Source organism: Mus pahari, chromosome 20 (genome assembly GCF_900095145.1).
Source record: "Mus pahari chromosome 20, PAHARI_EIJ_v1.1, whole genome shotgun sequence".
NCBI classification, from domain to species: domain Eukaryota; kingdom Metazoa; phylum Chordata; class Mammalia; order Rodentia; family Muridae; genus Mus; species Mus pahari.
Window position 1 is genome coordinate 43,843,156 of NC_034609.1, and position 19,075 is coordinate 43,862,230.

At 52.2% G+C, this 19,075-nt stretch overlaps 2 protein-coding genes across 3 annotated transcripts; one reads left to right on the top strand and one right to left on the bottom strand.

The window, feature by feature from the left end:
• Positions 1–1,514: 1,514 nt before the first annotated feature.
• Positions 1,515–12,920, bottom strand: Emc8 (ER membrane protein complex subunit 8). Its single transcript, XM_021220491.2, has 5 exons — positions 12,486–12,920; positions 5,202–5,278; positions 2,722–2,791; positions 2,215–2,309; positions 1,515–1,952 (listed from the first exon to the last, which is right to left on the bottom strand). Exons 1-5 carry the CDS (start codon positions 12,708–12,710, stop codon positions 1,793–1,795), a joined length of 627 nt encoding a protein of 208 aa, XP_021076150.1. The 5' UTR covers positions 12,711–12,920; the 3' UTR covers positions 1,515–1,792.
• Positions 12,909–18,496, top strand: LOC110337554. 2 transcript variants are annotated; one of them, XM_021220529.2, is made up of 5 exons: positions 12,909–13,034; positions 13,925–13,998; positions 16,971–17,138; positions 17,463–17,594; positions 18,260–18,496. In XM_021220529.2, exons 1-5 carry the CDS (start codon positions 12,925–12,927, stop codon positions 18,394–18,396), a joined length of 621 nt encoding a protein of 206 aa, XP_021076188.1. In that variant the 5' UTR covers positions 12,909–12,924; the 3' UTR covers positions 18,397–18,496. The 2 variants fall into 2 exon arrangements, with proteins under 2 accessions (XP_021076188.1, XP_021076189.1); XM_021220530.2 differs by having other exon boundaries at positions 13,004–13,054.
• Positions 18,497–19,075: the final 579 nt, after the last annotated feature.

Here is a 19,075-nt window from a genome sequence, read left to right on the forward strand (position 1 = left end):
CTAGTTAGTTTTTGCCAACTTGACACAAACTGGTCACTTGGGAAGAGGGACTATCAACTGAGGAACTGTTGCCCTTAGACTGTGGTCCCGAGTTACATATGGAAGCTGGCTGGACAGGCCATGGAGATCAAGACAGTAGGCAGCTCCTTTATGGCCCCTGCTTCAGTTCCTGCCTCCAGCCTCCTCCCCTCCATCTGAGTTATAAGGTGAAATAAACCATTTCCTCTCCACATTAGTTTTGGTGCTTCGTCAGAGCAACAGAAACGTAACCAGGACAGAGGGTAGGTGCTGTAGAGGTTACAAGGGCCACCCGAGTATAGTTTCTCCTGGGTGAGGCCCTGGGTTCTGCTCCAGGAATGAAGTCCATTAGGACCACTTGCTAGCCACGCTGGAAAGGAACAGCTCCATGAACACAAGGCAGGATTTCAAAGCTAGGCAAGAGTGCTTGGACAAGTTAGTCTTTTCAGAACAGGTTCTCATTCCAGTCTAAGTCGGCCTCAAACTCATCATGAAGAACTGGACTCAAACTTGTGACTCCTCTTCTGTGCTAGGATGCAGGCATGGGCCGCCTGGCTCGGGCAGGCAGAACTGTGAGTTACTGCCTACCAGCTCTGGTTATAGCTGGTTATAGCTGGACACTTCCCATCTCAAAAATAAGGCAGCGCTGGGGTTGGGGGTGAGGAAGAGTGGGGATTGGGGCCTCACACCTTCCTTTGTTCAGACACAGAGGAAGTCAGTTTAGAAGGCTCAGGGGTGTTGGAGGGGTGGGGATCAATGTACTTAAGAAGCAAAGGCTGAGGGACCACTTCCCGTCCAAGGCCAGGCTCCTTCATAGTGAACACCACACAAGCATGATCATAAAGGGATATTCTTAACCAAACAAAACTAAACACTTTCTCCGAACAACAACAAAAGCCAACCAACAAACAAAAACCAAGAGCAAAATGTCAAATACAGGGTAGAAACCACACTCAGAGTCCACTCACTAGGGTGACCCTGGCTTTCCCACTTAGTGAGAGCACGGGGAATGCTGCTAGCAGCTTCACGAAGCCCAAGGAAAGGCACCGTTCTCCTGTAGAGCATTCACAAGGACAATGCACAATGCACCAAAGAGCCTGCATGCTATTTCCTAGGATGGTCAAGAATACTTGGGCAAATGATCCAAGCTAACAAGGACACTGCTTGGGACATCATGGGATGCTAAGCTCACCCATTTTAATCACAAAGCAGCTCTCACTCTGTAGCTGAGTCAGGATGAACTGGCTTTAGTAACGTTCGTGACCCCGGCTTCTCTTGGGATCTCTGCTCTTGTCATCAGTGTGCTGTGCTCGCTGTGCAGCGAGGTTTCTCAGGCAACAGTGCCGCCTAATCCCACGGCGTGACCTGTGAAGCAGTGCAGCTCCTAGCCCCACACCTGCTCAGCTGCTCAGACGCTGCCCCAGTATCTCAGGATGCCTGGACCGGGCTTAGACTGAGAAGCCCCACACACTCACCAGAGTAAAGATTCACCCTTCTCAGGATTACAAAAGGCTAGACAGAACTGTTTAATGGGAACGACCTGGCACAAGCAGAAAGAGCTCTGACGGGCGGGACTGGGCAGTACAGGACTAAGAACTCAAAGCCTAGGCGGCCCACAGCTCTCCACAGCCCCGCCCTGAAGGATGCTGACTGCACCCCCTTCCAAGGCACACATCAGACTTGCGGCTTCCCTTTCAGCTAACCTACTATTCCTCTATAAATTAAAAAATATGCTCTCGTCTTCCTGTAGTGTGGTCTCAGCCGTGGTCCTGGTCTAGCACAGGTGCAGAACCGCTTTGTTGATCTCAGGGTTTGTCCAGTCGCTCCGAATGTCGTCCAGGTGATTATCAAAATCCATGAGTGTTTCGTAGGAGCGGCTGTCCAGGAGTGAAGCTGAGATCCTCTGTGCCTCCGGCCAATCTTCACAGTAGTCACTGCAGGACAGACGGGAAAGTCAGCCTCATACCTACCAAGACCAACAGGATGCAAAGGACAGAGCAGTTGCTGGGACACACAGGAAAGTGGACTTTTGTGAATGGACAGGTCCCTCCAAATGGGGCACTCTAGAACCTAGAGGGACATCGCTGAAACATCCATGTGATCAGAAAGCAAACACTGGAGGACCACGGTGCTGCAGCGTGTGTGGAGACCTCGGCGTCCCACCCCAAGCCCGTGCCCAGGTGGCGCTGCACTCACTGGTGTGGGTCTCTGCACCGCCACCTGCTCTCCTGCTGCTCGTACACGTGGATCGTGGGCGCTGCGCAGTCCATCGTGAACTTGGCGTTGTCCACCTGAGAAGGGAGGGTAGTGACAGGCAGGAGTACAGTGCTGAGCAGGGCAGGGCCTGCCTAGCTCCCATGCAAGCAGCACAGGCATGCCCATACCTAAGGACTCTGTGTTGCAGGGCGAGTGTGAGGGCTCCCAACTTTCCACAAAGCTGAGCAGAGTGCCCCAACCAGACCCCTGCCTCACTCTCAGACTGTGCACCCAGACCTTGCAATGCAGCCCTTCTTCCCAAATCCCAGGCTACACTGGCTTTGCCCAGTGGCCCTGGTATTTACTGGGCCATCACCAGGGTTTTGGGTTCAGTGGGTTCAGGAGAGCAGGCCAGGACTGCTGGAGGTGAGAGCTCTGTTCCAGGGTCATGCTGAAGCTGGGGCAGCCCCAGCAGGGAAGCTCACACCGCAGGAGGGTGAGACTCACCATGATGAGTGCGGTGTCACTGAAGCCCTCTGCGATCCTGGAGGCCACCTTCTCTGCCACCTGGTTTGGGCTGTGGAGAAGGACCTATGAGCTACAATCCTCTAGCTGAGTTGACAGACCCTGTCAGGACAGTTCACCACCACCTCAACTAGGGATGGAGCCAAGCGAGGGTGAGTGTCAGCTCCACTGAGAATGACTTAGGGTTGTGAGTGCCAGGGCAGACCCTCGGGCATCTCCTGCTGTGCTGTGGATTGTGCTGGAAGTTAAGGCTGCACTCTCCAAGTGCCTGCTTCTCAAGTGGCATATCCACAGCAACTTGTCACAGGAGCTCCAGGGCCTAATAATTGAATCTTCTTTTTAAATCAAGTCACTCTTTAGGACTCTAAGCCATTTTACATCTTCCTATGCTGTGAGCTTTCAATTTGGTGTCACACTGTTTGATCAATGACACTGGCACCTCACACTGACAAACAAAGCTTCCCCAGCCCCGCTACTAGGTAGAGGCCTGCAACTTCTGCAGCTTTAGCCTACCCCCTTCCTACAGGCCCTCAGAGAGAGAGAGAGAGAGAGAGAGAGAGAGAGAGAGAGAGAGAGAGAGAGAGAGAGAGCTGACTTCAAAACCTAGGCATAACATACACTCCTGAGATCCAACAAGAGGAAGGCAGAGCCAGGAGGACCCTTCCAAGTTGCTGGCCAGTCAGTACAGCTGAGTCAAGGTTCAGCAAAGGGCTCTATCACAAAAGCTCAAGTGTCGAGAAGTTGAGGATGTCATTCAGTGTAAACATCTGACTTCCACATGCATATTCCCACACATGTGTATGTATCTGAAACCACCCACACATGCACATACACAGGAACAAACATATACATGTCCACACACACACACACACACACACACACACACACACAAATCAGGACTATTTTAGCTACAAGGTGAGTTTGGGAGCTCTCTCTCTCTCTCTCTCTCTCTCTCTCTCNGAGAGAGAGAGACAGAGAGAGAGAGACAGAGAGAGAGAGACAGAGAGACAGAGAGAGAGAGAGAGAGAGAGACAGAGAGAGAGAGAGAGAGAGACAGAGAGAGAGAGAGAGAGACAGAGAGACAGAGAGACAGAGAGACAGAGAGAGAGAGACAGAAGGGCCCGCTTCAGCAGGTTTTTGTGCAGGGTGGGCAAGCACTTGTCACCCACACAGAGGAATAATCAAGGGCCAGAGGGCACAGAGAACAGAGGTGGCAGCAGAACCTGGGGACCTGTGTACAGGGCTTTTACAGGTGTGGACAGTCCCAGAGGTGCCCTGACTGGCTCAATGAGATGGCACAGCTCTTGAAAACCCCCAAGCCGCATGACAGTAGGGGGGCACCTCCAGCTCACTGCTTCACTTCTAGAAGAGCCTGTGGGCCATTCTACCGCCCGTGCTATATAAGCACACTGGGGTCTGTTGGCTCCATCTAACCACACAAGAAAACCCCAGTACTTACTGTGTGGGTATTTTCCAGCTGTCCCCTGGCTTCTAGCTGGCTGCAGCCAAAGGAAGCCTCTGGAGGACAGCGGAGGGCATGGAAGAGGGACATCAGTACGACTGATCTGGGCCTCCCTTCCCTGACGTGGGACCTATCAGGCTGGCTGCTGCCCATGTCCTGTGGCCAAAGGATGTTGCTCCTCTGGAGGTAGCCTTCGTTATCAGCTCTTCCTCGCTGGCCCTGGAGGCCTAAGGGATGGAGGCTGCTGTCACTGGCTTGGTCCCTGAAGACAACTCCTGAGTTCCATCCATGGCCCACCCCTTCAGGAACTGTTCCCCTCTCAGCTCCTTAAGCCGCCCTGACAGAAGGTGTGTCCTTGGCTACATTTGTGGGACCCAGACTGAAGCAGACATGAACTCAGCCTGCTCAAGAGAGGGCAGAGGTGGGGGCATCGTCGGCGCAGGAACCTGGAACCACTTCAGGTACTAAAGACCACACTTTCACCATAGGCCCCCATCTTAAGAGTTCCAAACCGGCCGGGCGTGGTGGCACACACCTTTAATCCCAGCACTTGGGAGGCAGAGGCAGGTGGATTTCTGAGTTCGAGGCCAGCCTGGTCTACAAAGTGAGTTCCAGGACAGCCAGGGCTATACAGAGAAACCCTGTCTCAAAAAAACCAAAAAAAGCCAAAAAAACCAAAAAAACAAAAAAAAAACCCAAGAGTTCCAAACCCCAAACCACTTTACTCACTCAAGAAAGTTAGTTACCCTGCCTTCCACAGCCTCTAGTTTGGGAGTGGACGGCAGCAGGCTGGTGGACACAGGCAGACCTGGTAGCTGCTCCCCCTCTTTTTGAGCTCCCTCCCTGCACAACAGAGGAGCCATGGACAAAAACCTGGCTGCTCATCTGGCTGGTCACTCGCACACCTGAGAAAGCAGGGGGTAGGAGGTGGCGACCTCAAGATCACCTTGGTGATGGCTTTGTGGCTTCGAACCCTCCACCCAAAGCGTGCAACCCATACCTGGCATCCTTCACACGCTCATTAGCTTGGTAATAGCCAGCGATCACATAGTTGTTGTCTTTGCACCACGAGTCAATCTGAGAGGAACAGAGATGGGAAAAGGACCTTAGCATCAGGTCTGCGACAGCGCATCCCTCCCTGCATGGGACAGCCCACACGTCCAACAGTCCTTCCTCTGACTACAGTCAGTGAGAACTCAAAGAGTTCAAGGCCCAGAGGCAGCGCCCTCCCACGCAGGCTGCACGGGGCACAGCAGCCAACACCACGCAGCAGCACTGTGTGGATGATCTGAGGGAAGCATCCTGATGCATTCCTTATTATTATTATTATTATTATTATTATTATTATTATTATTATTATTAGTTTTTCGAGTCAGGGTTTCTCTGTGTAGCCCTGGCTGTCCTGGAACTCACTGTGTAGACCAGGCTGGCCTTGAACTCAGAAATCCGCCTGCCTCTGCCTCCCGAGTGCTGGGATTAAAGGTGTGCGCCATGCATTCCTTATTATTTAATGTACATTGCATGCTGGAGCTTGAGAAATCTGATCACTTAAAACTGGTTTCAAGCTCTTCACACTGTGACACTGTTGTCTCGAATATGCTGAGCACTTAGGCCATCTTAGCATTTTAGACCCACAGAAGGTTGGAGATGCCTTACTTAGAGCAAACCTTTGCAAACAAGGAAAACTAATGTTCGGAGAGGTTCTGCGTAGGCATAGTTGATAGGACCAGATCCTGACAGGACCTCCGTCTTGTCTGAAGTCACTGATACGGCTTTAACATTCTTAGTGATGCCTGCCTGTGACACCTGCCAGGGTTGGAGTACTGTAAACAGGCACCTGGGGTGGGTGCAAGTGGCGTGCATGTCTTTGCAGTGCAGCATGCTTGTGTCCTGTGGGGGAAATAGGAGCAGTGGGAGACTGAGAAATTGGCTGCTCTGTGGCTTGTTACGTCAAGTCTAGCTTTCTGCAGGCTTAATGCCTGCCTGTGGCAAACACAAAAAAATCTTAAAGCCAAAATCCAAAACCCTAACAATGATGCAAGTTGGACGTGGTAACATTTATGTGTGGTTTTATTATTTGGGAACTAATGCAGAAAGATCTTAAGTTTGTGGCCAGAAGTCCATTGACACCACGGTGTGGGTACCTGAGCTATGCAAGACTATCTATCTTTCTTTCTTTCTTTCTTTCTTTCTTTCTTTCTTTCTTTCTTTCTTTCTTTCTTTCTTTCTTTCTTTTTCTTTTCTTTTTCTTTTTTCTTTTTTTTTGGAGACAGAGAGACAGAGTTACTTTGTACAACTCTAGATGTCCTGGAACTCACTCTGTAGACAGGTTGATCATGAACTCAAGAGATCTGCCTGTCCCTGGCTCCTGGGATTAAAGGTGTATGCTGGCACTACTGCCAGGTCCAAGAAAAGTCTTAAAAAACAAACACAACACAAAAATGCCTGTGTTTAAAACCTGCTCCCCATCCCCACGCTGGTTCAGACCCCAGTCTCCTTCATGACTAAAAACAGACATTAAGGCAGGTCTTTGGGTCCCTGGCTCATGTGGACTAGAATACTTCCAAATTCCTAACAACTCCATGAGTTACCATATTGGGACAAAACCAGGGCTCACTATGCTAAAACCAGCTAAAAATGCTGGTCATCTACCCAAAAGATTAGAGTTACATCCCCAAATATTTATAATGGCTCCATTGCACAAATTCCGGCAAAGCTAGTCACATGCTGCTGTCTCCTCTTAAGGGAACAGGTGCTACAAATGTCCCTACCTAGTTCTCTCCCTTCCTGAACTTATCCCCATACACCATCAGAGGGCCTTACTCTAATTTTTGGGTTTCGCCCCGTTCCCTTAACTCAAAGCTGACCTTGTCTTTGCTGCAGGCAACCCCACCTCTGGTCAGATCCCCTGTCTCAGGACCGACCTATTTCCCATTTACTGCTCTTAGAAACAAAGACACTCAAGTAAACTGGCATAAAACGTGAGCAGTCTACAGGAGGCTGGTTCCTCCTGCAAGTTCTGGGCACTCTCTTTCCAGCCTGTTTTCCAGGTTTATGCTACACCCTCCTGACCCACTCCTGTCTCCATTCCTTACCCGCTGACTTGTTTAACGAGCCCCATGCTTACTCTGGTCCTATACAGAGAATCGAGGACAATCTCTCTGCCCATGAATATCTTTTGAAGTTCGTTCAGCTGACCCCAGCTATGCTGTGTTTACTATTGGGGCATAACACTATTTTATGCCTCAACAACACAGTATCAGTCTTCAGTGAACAGTTTAATCTGACTTTTTAATCAAAAGGTCCAGGACCTATATCTGCCTCGAACAATCACGATACCACCTTGAACTTGTTCTCTGAGCACGGCCATGAGGCTGACTCCTGTGACAAATAATGCAATACACGCTTCATTCTCCGTGTCTGCGGAGGACGAATTCCTATGTGAGCACCCCAGGCACCCAACCAAATTCCAGTGGAGGCCGTAATGCTGTGACCTGGAACTTCAGAACTCTGTGGGGAGGCATAAAGTAAACCAGGCCATAAAAGCCCTGGCTTGGCTCTATGAACTGCAACAAAATTTCACCGTGTGTATATGTTTGTCTCCCACCCAACTCATGGGTGCTTAGGACCTGCACACTGCCTATCCATCAACTAGGGAACAGACTCCCTCCTGCCAACTCAGAGGCAGAGAAACATTTTAAGAACAGGGGAAGAGGGCTAGGGAGACGACACGGTGGTTAAGAGTTCTGGATATTTTCACAGAGCACCCACATGGTGGTTTATGACTGTATGTAACTCCAGAGATTTGGCATTCTGGCTTCCACAAGTAACACACACACACGGAGGCAAACACTCACACACATGAGATACATTTATTTTTAAAGGTTTATTATTTCTTATTATGTATGTGTGTAGGTGTGTGTACAGGAATGCAGGTACCTGTGGAGGCCAAAGGTGTCAGATTCCTTAGAACTGGAGTCAAACTGTTGTGAGTCACCTGACACAGGTGCTGGGAATTGAACTCTGGTCTACTGAAGAGTAGCAAATGCTCTTAACCACGGAGCCATCTCTCTAGCCTTAAATAATTAACAAACCAACCAGGGTTAGGTGGCCTCTGAAGAGCGAGGTATTAGGATGGGAAGAGAGAGGCATACCGAGGCCTCAGAACCTGGAGGGAAGCCTCGCAGCCCCATGAAAAGCTGGGCGGCCTAGAGTGGCAGCACACAGTCAAGTAACCTGCCCCCCCCCCCCCCCCCCCCGCCCAGTGTGCCAAGATGAAGCACGGTCCAGATTCCAGATGCTGACCTCTGCTAATGGCCGTCTTCCCAGCATGGCCATCTGAAAACCCAGGCCTCTACCATGTACTTTATTAAGATCAGCACAGGTAAGAGCACCCGACTGCTCTTCCGAAGGTCCAGAGTTCAAATCCCAGCAACCACATGGTGGCTCATAACCATCTGTAACAAGATCTGACGCCCTCTTCTGGAGTGTCTGAAGACAGCTACAGTGCACTTACATATAATAAATAAAGTTAATTTAAAAAAAAAAAAAATCAGCACAGGAATAGCAAATAACTGTCCAGGACCACAGGGAGATAAGTGAACCCCAGACAGACACCATAGTCTCCTCGGACACGACTTTACCTTCACAGAAGGAGAAAGCTCTTAGCTGAGTGTGAACCTGCCCCCTCTGCTCAATGTCCTCTATGCTGTTCCGGGCCAGTCACACTGGAGAGCTGCTGAGGGGCCAGGGCCAACCCTTTGGTTCCCGCTAAGGCTGCAGAGCCAGCCCCTTCCCTGCAAGCCTGCTAACACTGTATCTAAGCACTGTCATCCATCTCAAGTGACTCCACGTTAACCAGGGACCAGGCAAGGCTAAGAGCCACACCACGCCTGACCCTGCACGCCCACCAAGCAGAGGGCAAGTCTGGTCAGATCCCCTGTCTCCAGCAAGAAGCAGGCCTCGGCTTCAGGGTCTCACTGAGCTGCTTCTCAGGCCAGCCAGACTTCTCCTTGGAAGAGAATCTGGGAGTGGAGTGGGGCTGCTAACAAGAGGGAAGCGCCAGGGCAGATGTGGGGCATGAGATGGAGACAGCAGGAAGAACACTGGTCTGAGACCACATTATGGTAAGAAAGTCATCTGAACAGAACGCAGAAAGCCACCTCCGCTGCCAAAACCGAGGCAGGGGAAAGACAAAGGGTTTAGAGAAACAGGGTTACGCTAATTTCCCTACCAACCCTTTTATGGGTTTTTGCTATTAAGAGTAATTCCTTCACTGCCTACGTCAAAGGGCTTGAGGATAAATAATAGGCATAAGTACTTAAACAGATGAAAAGCACCCGGAAATGCAAGGATTTTTGTCTAATGGAGAATGATAATAGAAATCCCTTCAAAGGACTTTCGTGCTGTCCTTTGGCAGAGCACACGTTAGGAAGCGGCTGGCTTGTCTTTACCACGTCCAGCAATCATTCCAGGGTGAGCTCCTTGGCAGTGGGAGCCACCGGGATGAGGCCTCACTGAAGTAACTGCATGGCTTCTGCCTGCTGCTGCTGTTAAAACTTTGACAGTCTGCATTCTGACAGTTGCAGGCTCTAAACCCAGAGACCACTCCTGGCCTTCAGCGTACAGGGTTGCACAGTAAACAGCACAAACTGAAGAAACTCGGGTGCCAGGGAGGCTGGTCAGACAGCCCAGGGGGTTGCAGACTATTCAGGGCAGGGGCATGTATAGGAGGGACAGCAGTACTGGGTACTCTGTGTGTTTGGGAAGAGATGGACTGGAGGATAAGGAAGCATGAGCAGAGGGGTAGGGACGGAGCAGCAGGCATACTGCTCTAAGGGACTTTGCTGCTCCCATGGGCACAGGGCCACGTCCTGGGACAGATGCACTGTCTGGAGAGATGCTGTCAGACCCGTCCTTCAAGTGGAGCCTGCAACCCGCTGCAGGAGGCGGCTCATCTGAGACTAGAGGCTGGCAGGCGATGAAGGGATAGGTTCAACAAGAGTCTGAGAGAGCGAGTCCACAGGCATCGAAATTCATCAAAACGGAGCCCGGGCCTAAGGACTGTTAAACCGAGCACTGGGGACTCAGCGTTTCCACACTGTTAAAGGGACCCAGTGGAGGGCAGCACTGGAAGAGCGTGGCCACAGCACCTGGTGCTGAGTCCGAGACAGTCAATGCCAGACCGCCTCCAGGATTTCCAGACAGGGTTTCTCTGTGCAGCCCTGGCTGTCCTCGAACTCAGAAATCCACCTGCCTCTGCCTCCCAAGTGCTGGGATTAAAGGCGTGCGCCACCACTCCCTGGCCCAGCTAACTTTTCTGAGGCGAACTCCCCTCCCCCACCCTTTTTTAACCTTGTTTTGTTTTTCAAGACAGGGTGTCATTATGTAGCACTGTCCTGGAACAGGCTGGACTTGAACTTTAAGAACTTAGAGGCCACTTCCTTCACCTGGTCCTTGTTTTACTTCTAAGTCCAGGTCTGTGAGTGAGTATGGGCATGTGAGTGCAGTGCCCACAGAAGCCGTTAGAGGGCATCTGGAGACGCAGTTACTGGCGGTTGTAGGTGTCTGACCTAGTTAGGACTGTGCTTTTACAAGAGCAACCAGTGCTCCAACCACTGGGCCATCTCTCCAGACCCTCCATCAGCGGGTGCTTGGCGCTCTTCAGCATAGAGCTTGTCAGACCACTACAAATCCAAGTCTAACTGAGCCCCGGGATCAACCTACCTCACAAGTCATACTCAGGAGAGAACCCGAGAAGCCTGCCCTACTGTGGAAGGCAGGGCCCAGCCAGGTGCAACTCCCTCGCTAACAGAACAATTAAGACGGTGCCCAGAGGGCTGGTAAGATGGCTCAGTGGGTAAGAGCGCCCGGCTGCTCTTCCGAAGGTCCTGAGTTCAAATCCCAGCAACCACATGGTGGCTCACAACCATCGTAACGAGATCTGACTCCCTCTTCTGGAGTGTCTGAAGACAGCTACAGTGTACTTACATATAATCAATCAATCTTAAAAAAAAAAGAAAAAAAGATGGTGGCCAGAATCACCCACAGGAGCCCTCAAGAGACACTTCAGAAACCAAGTATCACTCATAAATCTTCCTCCAACTCAGAAAGAATCTTAAAAAAAAAAAAAAAATCCATACAATAATTCTTCAAGACATTCAAACTGTGCCCAGTAACCGTGCCAATTTGCCTAAAGGCTCTTGTAGTTTGCTGGAAATTACCTTTGGTGTTTTAATGTAAATTAAATAATGGATGGGTGGTGGTGGTGGTGGTGGTGGTAGTGCACACCTTTAGACCTAGCCTCAGGAGATGGAGGCAGGCTGCTCCAAGTGTAGGAGGCCAGCCTGGTCAACAGAAGAGTCCCAAACTCGGCAAGGCCACAAGAGTGAAACCCGGACCCTCTCCCTCCTAAAAACAGAAGAAACAGAAGTCAAGGAATGCTAATTGCGTCTGTCATCCCAGTTCTCAGGAATCTAGAGCAGGAAGTGTTGGGAGTCCCAGGCATACATGGGGGCGACATTCAATACAGGTCTCTGATTCAACGCAGTCATTTTGGCGAGGGAGACAGGATTAGTTAGCATTTCCTCCCCGGCCGGCTCAGTTTTATCTTCAGAGCTCATCCCGAGATGGAAAAGAGGCTGTAGGGAGACTGGGTGGTTACGGGTCAGATCTGTATCTCATGTGAGTCAGGGTTGCACCTGAGAGCGCTTCCGAGATGTAGTAACTAGCACCCGACCACATTAGTCCAGGGCTTTATAAAAGCAAACCGCAGAGTTAGAGTTTCGGCTCTTGGAATTGTCTCTTGGGCAGAGAAAGCAAGTTTGATTACAAAGGCAGAAACAGCAGTCGGTATTATGACCTATAATCTTGCTAAAACAGCAAGTCTGGGGGAAAAAAAAATCGGCAAGTGGACCCACAAAATACAGCCAAAAAAAACCCCCAAAAAACCAAACCAAAGAAACCTCTGTAAAACTAGAGATTTACATGCTACAGGCATTTTCCCTCCTTTGTGGTCTTACAAGCACATTAAGTTTAAACTTTAAACGTTACCCATCCCAGGTCTCGCTATGTAGACCAGGCTGGCCTCGAACTCCTGCCTCCCCGTCCCGAGTGCTGGTTTTAAGGACGTCTACACCACACACTCGAGTTTCTCGGTCATCTTCCAAAACCCTGACAGCTCGCGACGCCGCCTCCCCGGGAGCAGCCGCTGCGTCCCCGGAAGGGCGCCCGACTCCGTCCCGGCCCGGATCCCGCCGCGTCGCGGCCGCCGCCCCGAGCTTACCAGGGTGAGCGCCACCTCCAGCATGGGCGTCAGGGCCAGCGTGCCGTGGAAGAGCGGGATGCAGTCCACGAAGAGCGTGTGGCTGCCCGCGCCGGGAGGAGGATGCTCCTTGCGCGGCCTCTGCCTCTCGGCCACCAGGAGCCCGTTGACAGCGCAGTGCGGGTACTTGGCGCCGTGGAGCACCATCTTGCAGTAGGCCTGCGTGGTCAGCTTCACGCCGGGCATCGCGACCCACGCACCGCGGTCCTCCACCGCGACCCCCGCTGCAAGCCGCGACGCGCTCGCACCTCCGGCCGCGGCCTGCCGCCTCAGCCCCGGCCGGCCGGAAAGCGTCTGCCGGAAAGCAGCCGCCACCCGCTCGGCCTTTCGCGACACTTACCGCCCCGCCCCGCGCTCGGAAGCGGACGGGCGTGGGGGCGGGGCTTCCCCGATTCCCGCGATGCTTCGCGGCTCCGTCTTGCTCTTCCGGTCGCGGTACCCGCTCTTCCGGTCGCGAGCACCCCGGGGTGTAGAGGGCGGTCGCGGCGGTCGCCTGGGCAGCGGTGGCAGGTGACGGCCTGGGACGGCGGGTGAGGGCGGCACGGTCGCGGGGGCCGAGGACCTGGAGCGCCGGGGCCGGGAGCGGTGCCACCGAGGCGCCCCCGGACCCGGGACTTGAGCGGCTCCGTGACCTTGGGGCGCCCGCTTCCCCGGGCGGGTCTGTTGTCTCTGGGCTCCGGTCCGGCCTGCCTGGTACCGGGCGTTCCCGCTCCGCCCGGCCCGAGGGACAGCAGCGACTGAGCCCTGACGTCACGCTACGGTTTCTGCCGCCCCGGGCGTTGATTTTTTTTTTTTTTTCCGGGCTCGGACGTTCTCTCTCTCGGGGATCGAATCCCGGGGCTTGTGCGCTAAAGTGAGGCGTGGAGATCAGGTCGTTGGGGCGGGTGACAGGGTCATCCAGGTCGCCTGCGGGACGCAGGGACGGGAAGCGGGCCAGGGCCTGAGCCTGGGCGGCCTCCTCCCGCTTGCCCTTTGCAGTCTCTGCGCCAAGTCGGTTTTTAAAATAAAACCCAGTCGCAGGCGGTGTGCTGCGGTGCTATACCGAGTTCTAGCAGTTTCAGTCATTTTTGTCTTTCTAGTTAATTTTTAAGAAGCCGGGTTTATAGTCACTGGCCAAAGCCATGTATATTACAGCCCTTAGCTTGACGTCACCCTGTGCCTTCGCATCAGTAGTAAAAACCGGATCCCGGGGGCCATACCTCTGGCCTGTAATGCCGGCTCTTAGGAGGTAGAGGAAGATAACAGTGGAAGCTTTCAGGCCAGCCCGTGCCTTTAAAAGCTGATGAAATCATAGCAAAAAAAAAAGTTGCATTTACTTCCTTAATGTTCTGCGGCAAAAAGACTTGGGCTAAAAGGTGTTTTCTGTCATTGTTAGAGGTGTACGTTTTTTTGTCTTTCAGAATGTTGGCTTCCAGGGCGCTGAGCCTGATTGGCAAGAGAGCCATTTCTACGTCGGTGTGCCTTCGAGCACATGGTGAGTGGGACTCCCTTCCCCTTTTCCTTCCTTTGGTTTCTCATGACTGCGTAGCTCTGGCTGCCTTGGAGCTCAGAGACTTATCCTGCCTCTGCCTCCCATGTTCCGGGATTAAAGATGTGCACCGCCATGCCCGGCTAACTTAATATCCTTTTGCCCCTCTGTCTAAGGTCCTGTGCTCGGATTTTAACAAAGATGCCAGGCAGCTTGACCTTGCAGGGATTTTCGGGAGAGACGAGAATTTGAACAGGGCGTGTCTGCCTGAAGGGGCATGGATACATGCTATTAGTCTGGGTCTTTGCTTGCTTTGTTTTCTTATATTTTTTCTCTCTCCCTTCTTCCTTCCCTCCTTCCTCCCTGTCTCACTGTGTAGCTCTGACTGGCTTTGGACCCACAGGGTTCCTGACTGTGCCTCGTGAATGCTGTGGTTAAAGGCACGATACCACACCTGTTAAAGTTCTGCCCCTTCTGTCTGGCTCCATGTCTTACTTTAATCTTTTCCTGCCACAAAACTCTGTAAACTTACTAAGTCCCACCTCTGCTGCCATCCCAGAAGCATGCAAGCAAAGGGCGGTTGGTGGGCTTGAGTCTGGGCTGTGTGGATTTCACTGCAGTTGTGCACTAGCTGCTGGTGTCTTAGGGCTCTGCGGCAGTGAGAGTGCTGTGTCCTGTTGCTCTCCCCGGGGCACCATAGGTGCGGGCTGAGATATAAGTGTTATCGAAGGGTGTTGGGTAAGGGAAGTCTCTCTTTTATTAACCAACACGGGAAGGCGTGCTCCATCTCCAAGCACAGATGACTGTGACAAGACCAGGTTTTGTTTGGCTTGGCTGTCATTTTCTTGGCAGTGTGGCCAGTGGACAAGGAGCTGCAGTCTCCTCGTTGTCCTCTGTGGACATTTGTGCTTACAGTATTAGAGTGCTTTGGGACTCCACTGGGGCACTGCTGTCAGTTGAGGTATTTGAGGTGACTGAGGAAGAGATCTGAGCCCTAACATCTGGCAAGCTGGGCAGCGCTCGCCTTGGGTGAGAACAGAAGTGATCTTGTGATTACAGAGTCTTTGCTTTTTTCCCCCCTTTTATTATTATTTTGTAAATTTTCCCCAAAGGTTGAGGTTTACTAAGGGCAAGAAGGGCGTCTGAGGCCTGGCATATGCCTGGGTAGGTGGGAAGGTTTCTGCAGCCCGGGTCTACTTGGAAGTAAGGCTGCCATCTCCCATCACCCACAGCCCTTAGGCCCAGACAGGGCTGAGGAGCAGGGATGGTTGCTTGGGAGTTGTCTTCATGTGCGGCATGGCCCCCAGCGGTCGGCGTCTTTCCATGTTTCTCATGCTTCAGGTGGGGACAGTGCCAGTCCTTACCTAGTGAGGCCACTCACTCAGGTGAGGTCACCTCCCTGCCACATGTGGCACACTTGGGCATGGTGGAGCCTGGTCCTGCACAGGTGGACGCAGCTACGAGGAAGCCAACTGTGGGCTCTGCACCTCTGACCTTTTAAAAAAGGAGGGTTTGGCCTTTGCTTTCCTCTGATCCCTGGGAGAGGCACAGAGCTCTCAAGTGTGCCCAGAAAACAAGTTACCCACTCTTGTTCTAGAATGTAGTGCTTTATGGCTGCCATTCTCTGAGACCTGGAGAGTTTATGGCAGTCTGATAACCGAGCTGTAGAGCTGTAATTCACACAATACGTTATTTTAGTGTAGTTGCTGGTATGTGCCATTATCGTAGTTGATTTATTCTAGAACATTCTCGCCCTAATTTACATCTATCTCAATAGCCTGCAGTCCTTGTCTTTTTAGCCTAGAGACATAGGGTTGAGGGTGTGGGTGGGTGGGTGTGTGTTTAACTTGGTGGGAATGTTCAGTAGCTGCCGATCTTTTTTCTGATCATTGTCTCCTAGTTTTAGGACAGGTTTCTGTGATTGTTCACTCAGGTCTCGAACTTGAGCTCCTCCTGCTTCAGCCTGCCGAGTGCTTAGGTTCAGCCTGTGCTATCATGTCCAGCTTTATGGGATGCTAAGGGTTAAGATGGGAGAGCAATCCCTGCTGCTTTGGTTCTGATTCTGTTGGGATGAGGTTGAGTTGAGGAATGGAGACTCAGCATAGAAGGACTACACACAGTACTGCTTAAGGCTTAGTCTGTTGTGTACCAGCAGGACCTGGAGATCCAGACTTGGGCTGGGGCAAGTTAGAGCTTTTAGCAACAGGAAACCCTGGGGGCGAGATCCAGCTTGGTTTCTTGTGGCCTGAGCTTTTGTCCTGGGGAGGCTGTGCTCACTGTGATGGTGGGATGGAGCCTCCCCTCCGGTCTGGCTCTCCACTGCTCGCGGTGGGCTGACTGGGCTGTTTTTGAGTGTTTTGAGTGGGAAACATGGGAAGGAACCCAGAACTAACCTGCCGTGGGTCTGCTTATCGAGCACAGCATTCTTCCCCTGGATTCTCGGGGCCACCCTCTGCTTCCTGACACCGTGCACTCCTCCAGTGGGGCCCAAGTGTCCTGCACCGCTCAGTTCTCACGGAGAGTGTGAGCCCCTGGGGAACAGGTGCTTGCTTGTTCCTTACAGTGCCATCCACACATGGCCAGAGTCAGCCTCAGTGAGCGCCGGGTCACAGTGACCCAGCAGGACTCTGCAACAGTCGCCTTTGCTTCCCTTTTTGAATTTTGTGTCCTGAGTATGAGACCCTGTGGTTGGGCCTCCATTTTGTCTAACAAATAACCCTCAGTTCTGGTCAGGCTTTCGGGTGTTTGTTTTTGTTTTTTGTTTTTTTGAGACAGGGTTTCTCTGTATAGTCCTGGCTGTCCTGGAACTAAAACTTTGTAGACCAGGCTGGCCTCGAACTTAGAAATCCGCCTGCCTCTGCCTCCCACGTGCTGGGATTAAAGGTGTCCGCCACCACGCCCAGCCTGTTGACTTGTTACCACCCTTCTGCCTAGACTGCCATCCACACGGGTTTTCAGGTCTCTCCGATGTGTTTTAGGGAGTGTGGTGAAGAGTGAAGACTATGCTTTCCCTGCTTACGCTGATCGGCGTGACTACCCCTTGCCTGATGTGGCCCATGTCACGACGCTGTCTGCCAGCCAGAAGGCTCTGAAGGAGAAGGAGAAGGCCGACTGGAGCAGCCTTTCCAGGGATGAGAAAGTCCAATGTGGGTATCAGAGGGGGTACAAAAAAACTCAGTAGTGTGTGGAGGTGACTGTACTAGATCAGCTTTCCTGGCTGGGCTTCTAGATAGCCTTTCGATACTGCTGGCTTGGCCAAAAGAGCCATGTGACTTCACAGTCATGTGACCTCATGTGCGAGGGCTGTGCTCACAGCTCTGCATTTTCCCCTCCATGTGTGCTGGTATATGAGCGCAGGTATGTGCACAGTTGTGTTCTAGCCTAGCCTGTGCTGTCCCTGGGGTGGGTTTCTTCAGGGAGGGGGCCTAAGCCCTCTGTAGGTGTTCTTACCCTGCATCTGTCTCATTCAGTGTACCGCATCCAGTTTAACGAGAGCTTCGCTGAGATGAACAGGGGCACCAATGAGTGGAAGACAGTTGTGGGCTTGGCCATGTTTTTCATCGGCTTCACTGCGCTTGTTCTGATTTGGGAGAAGAGCTATGGTAAGTGGAGAGGGTGAGGCAGGTCCAGGACAGCTGTGGCTCTTGGTGCTGTTGGGTCTTATGTGGCCTCCAAGCCCAGATGGATAGAGACTCTGATCATGGGAACAGTTATGAGCTAGAGCGTGCCTTTGTGGCCAGCTGTCCTGTGGCAGAGCAAGATGGTTTGCTTTGTATAGCATACCATGTTTTGTAGCTTAATTAAGCCTCATGTCCACAGAGGACTGCATAGTGTGAGCTAGGAGACCCATTAGCTGCTTGGCTGGCCACGTGGCTGGCAGTGTGGCTGGCTGGCTGTTCCCGAGCATCTGGAGTATGGAGTGTCGGCCTTTTCCATAGTGTTTGGACACTGTTGGCTTGCCTGCTCGCTGACATACATCCTCTCTGGGTCAGGTCATGTTGCATTCTGAGCAGGCCCTCCCCTCCTGAGTGTGGTTGAAGATTACTAACATGCCAGCCCTCTGAGTGGCACCCCTAGATGTGTGCTGGGCCATCCTGTGGACTCTGCCACTGACAGCTTAACCCGTAGGACTTCCATGCTGACCTTTCACAAGCAAGGGAGGTTCTGCGATAGGAGTTACAGTGCCCTGGATTAAAGCACGTGTGGGAGAGGGGTTGAGGGGCAGGTGGCAGGGCAGCCTTCCTCACAGAGTTGTTCTGTTCCACAGTGTATGGCCCCATCCCTCATACCTTCGATCATGACTGGGTGGCCATGCAGACTAAGCGGATGCTGGACATGAAGGCCAACCCCATTCAGGGCTTCTCCGCCAAGTGGGACTACGACAAGAATGAGTGGAAGAAGTGAGAGTCTGCTGCCTGCCGGCTCCCTGCCTCCCTCCATCCCTCGGCATGCTGGAAGCAGCCGTGTCCAATGGTCCATGCTAATAAATGACCAGTTTACGTGGTGCCTGTGTGGTTTATTCTTTGGCAGTCACTAAATGAAGGCACCTGTCTGCTGAGATGCTGGGCTTCTTTCACAGTGGAAGTGAGGAGGGCTGTAAGGGTTTTGCTAGTTGCATCATTACTGTGTGTGACGTATGTCAGGTGCATGTGTGGGGAACAGAACGACCGACGCAGGACTTGGTGTCTGCCCTCCATTTTGCTGTGGTCAAGTTCAGGTCACCAGGCTGTGTGACAGGAATTTCTGCCCACTGTGATGGGTAAATATATTCTGAGTAGGGGACTTGTGTTTTAACTTGTTGAGAAGAGTGTTGGAACCTGTCAGGCAGTGGGGACTCCCAGCACTGGGGGCAGGGGCAGGGGCAGGGGCAGGCAGATCTCTGAGCTCTGGGACAGCCAGGGCTGTACAGGGAAACCCTGTCTTGAAAAACAAGCAAAAAAAATTGAAACTAGACTGACTGCTGTGGTGGTGTGGGAGACTGTAGGTTGTGACACTTTTACATGGTCTTAAAATCCTGTTAGGGTTGTGTCTTAGTCAGGGTTTCAATTCCTGCACAAACTTCATGACCAAGAAGCAAGTTGGG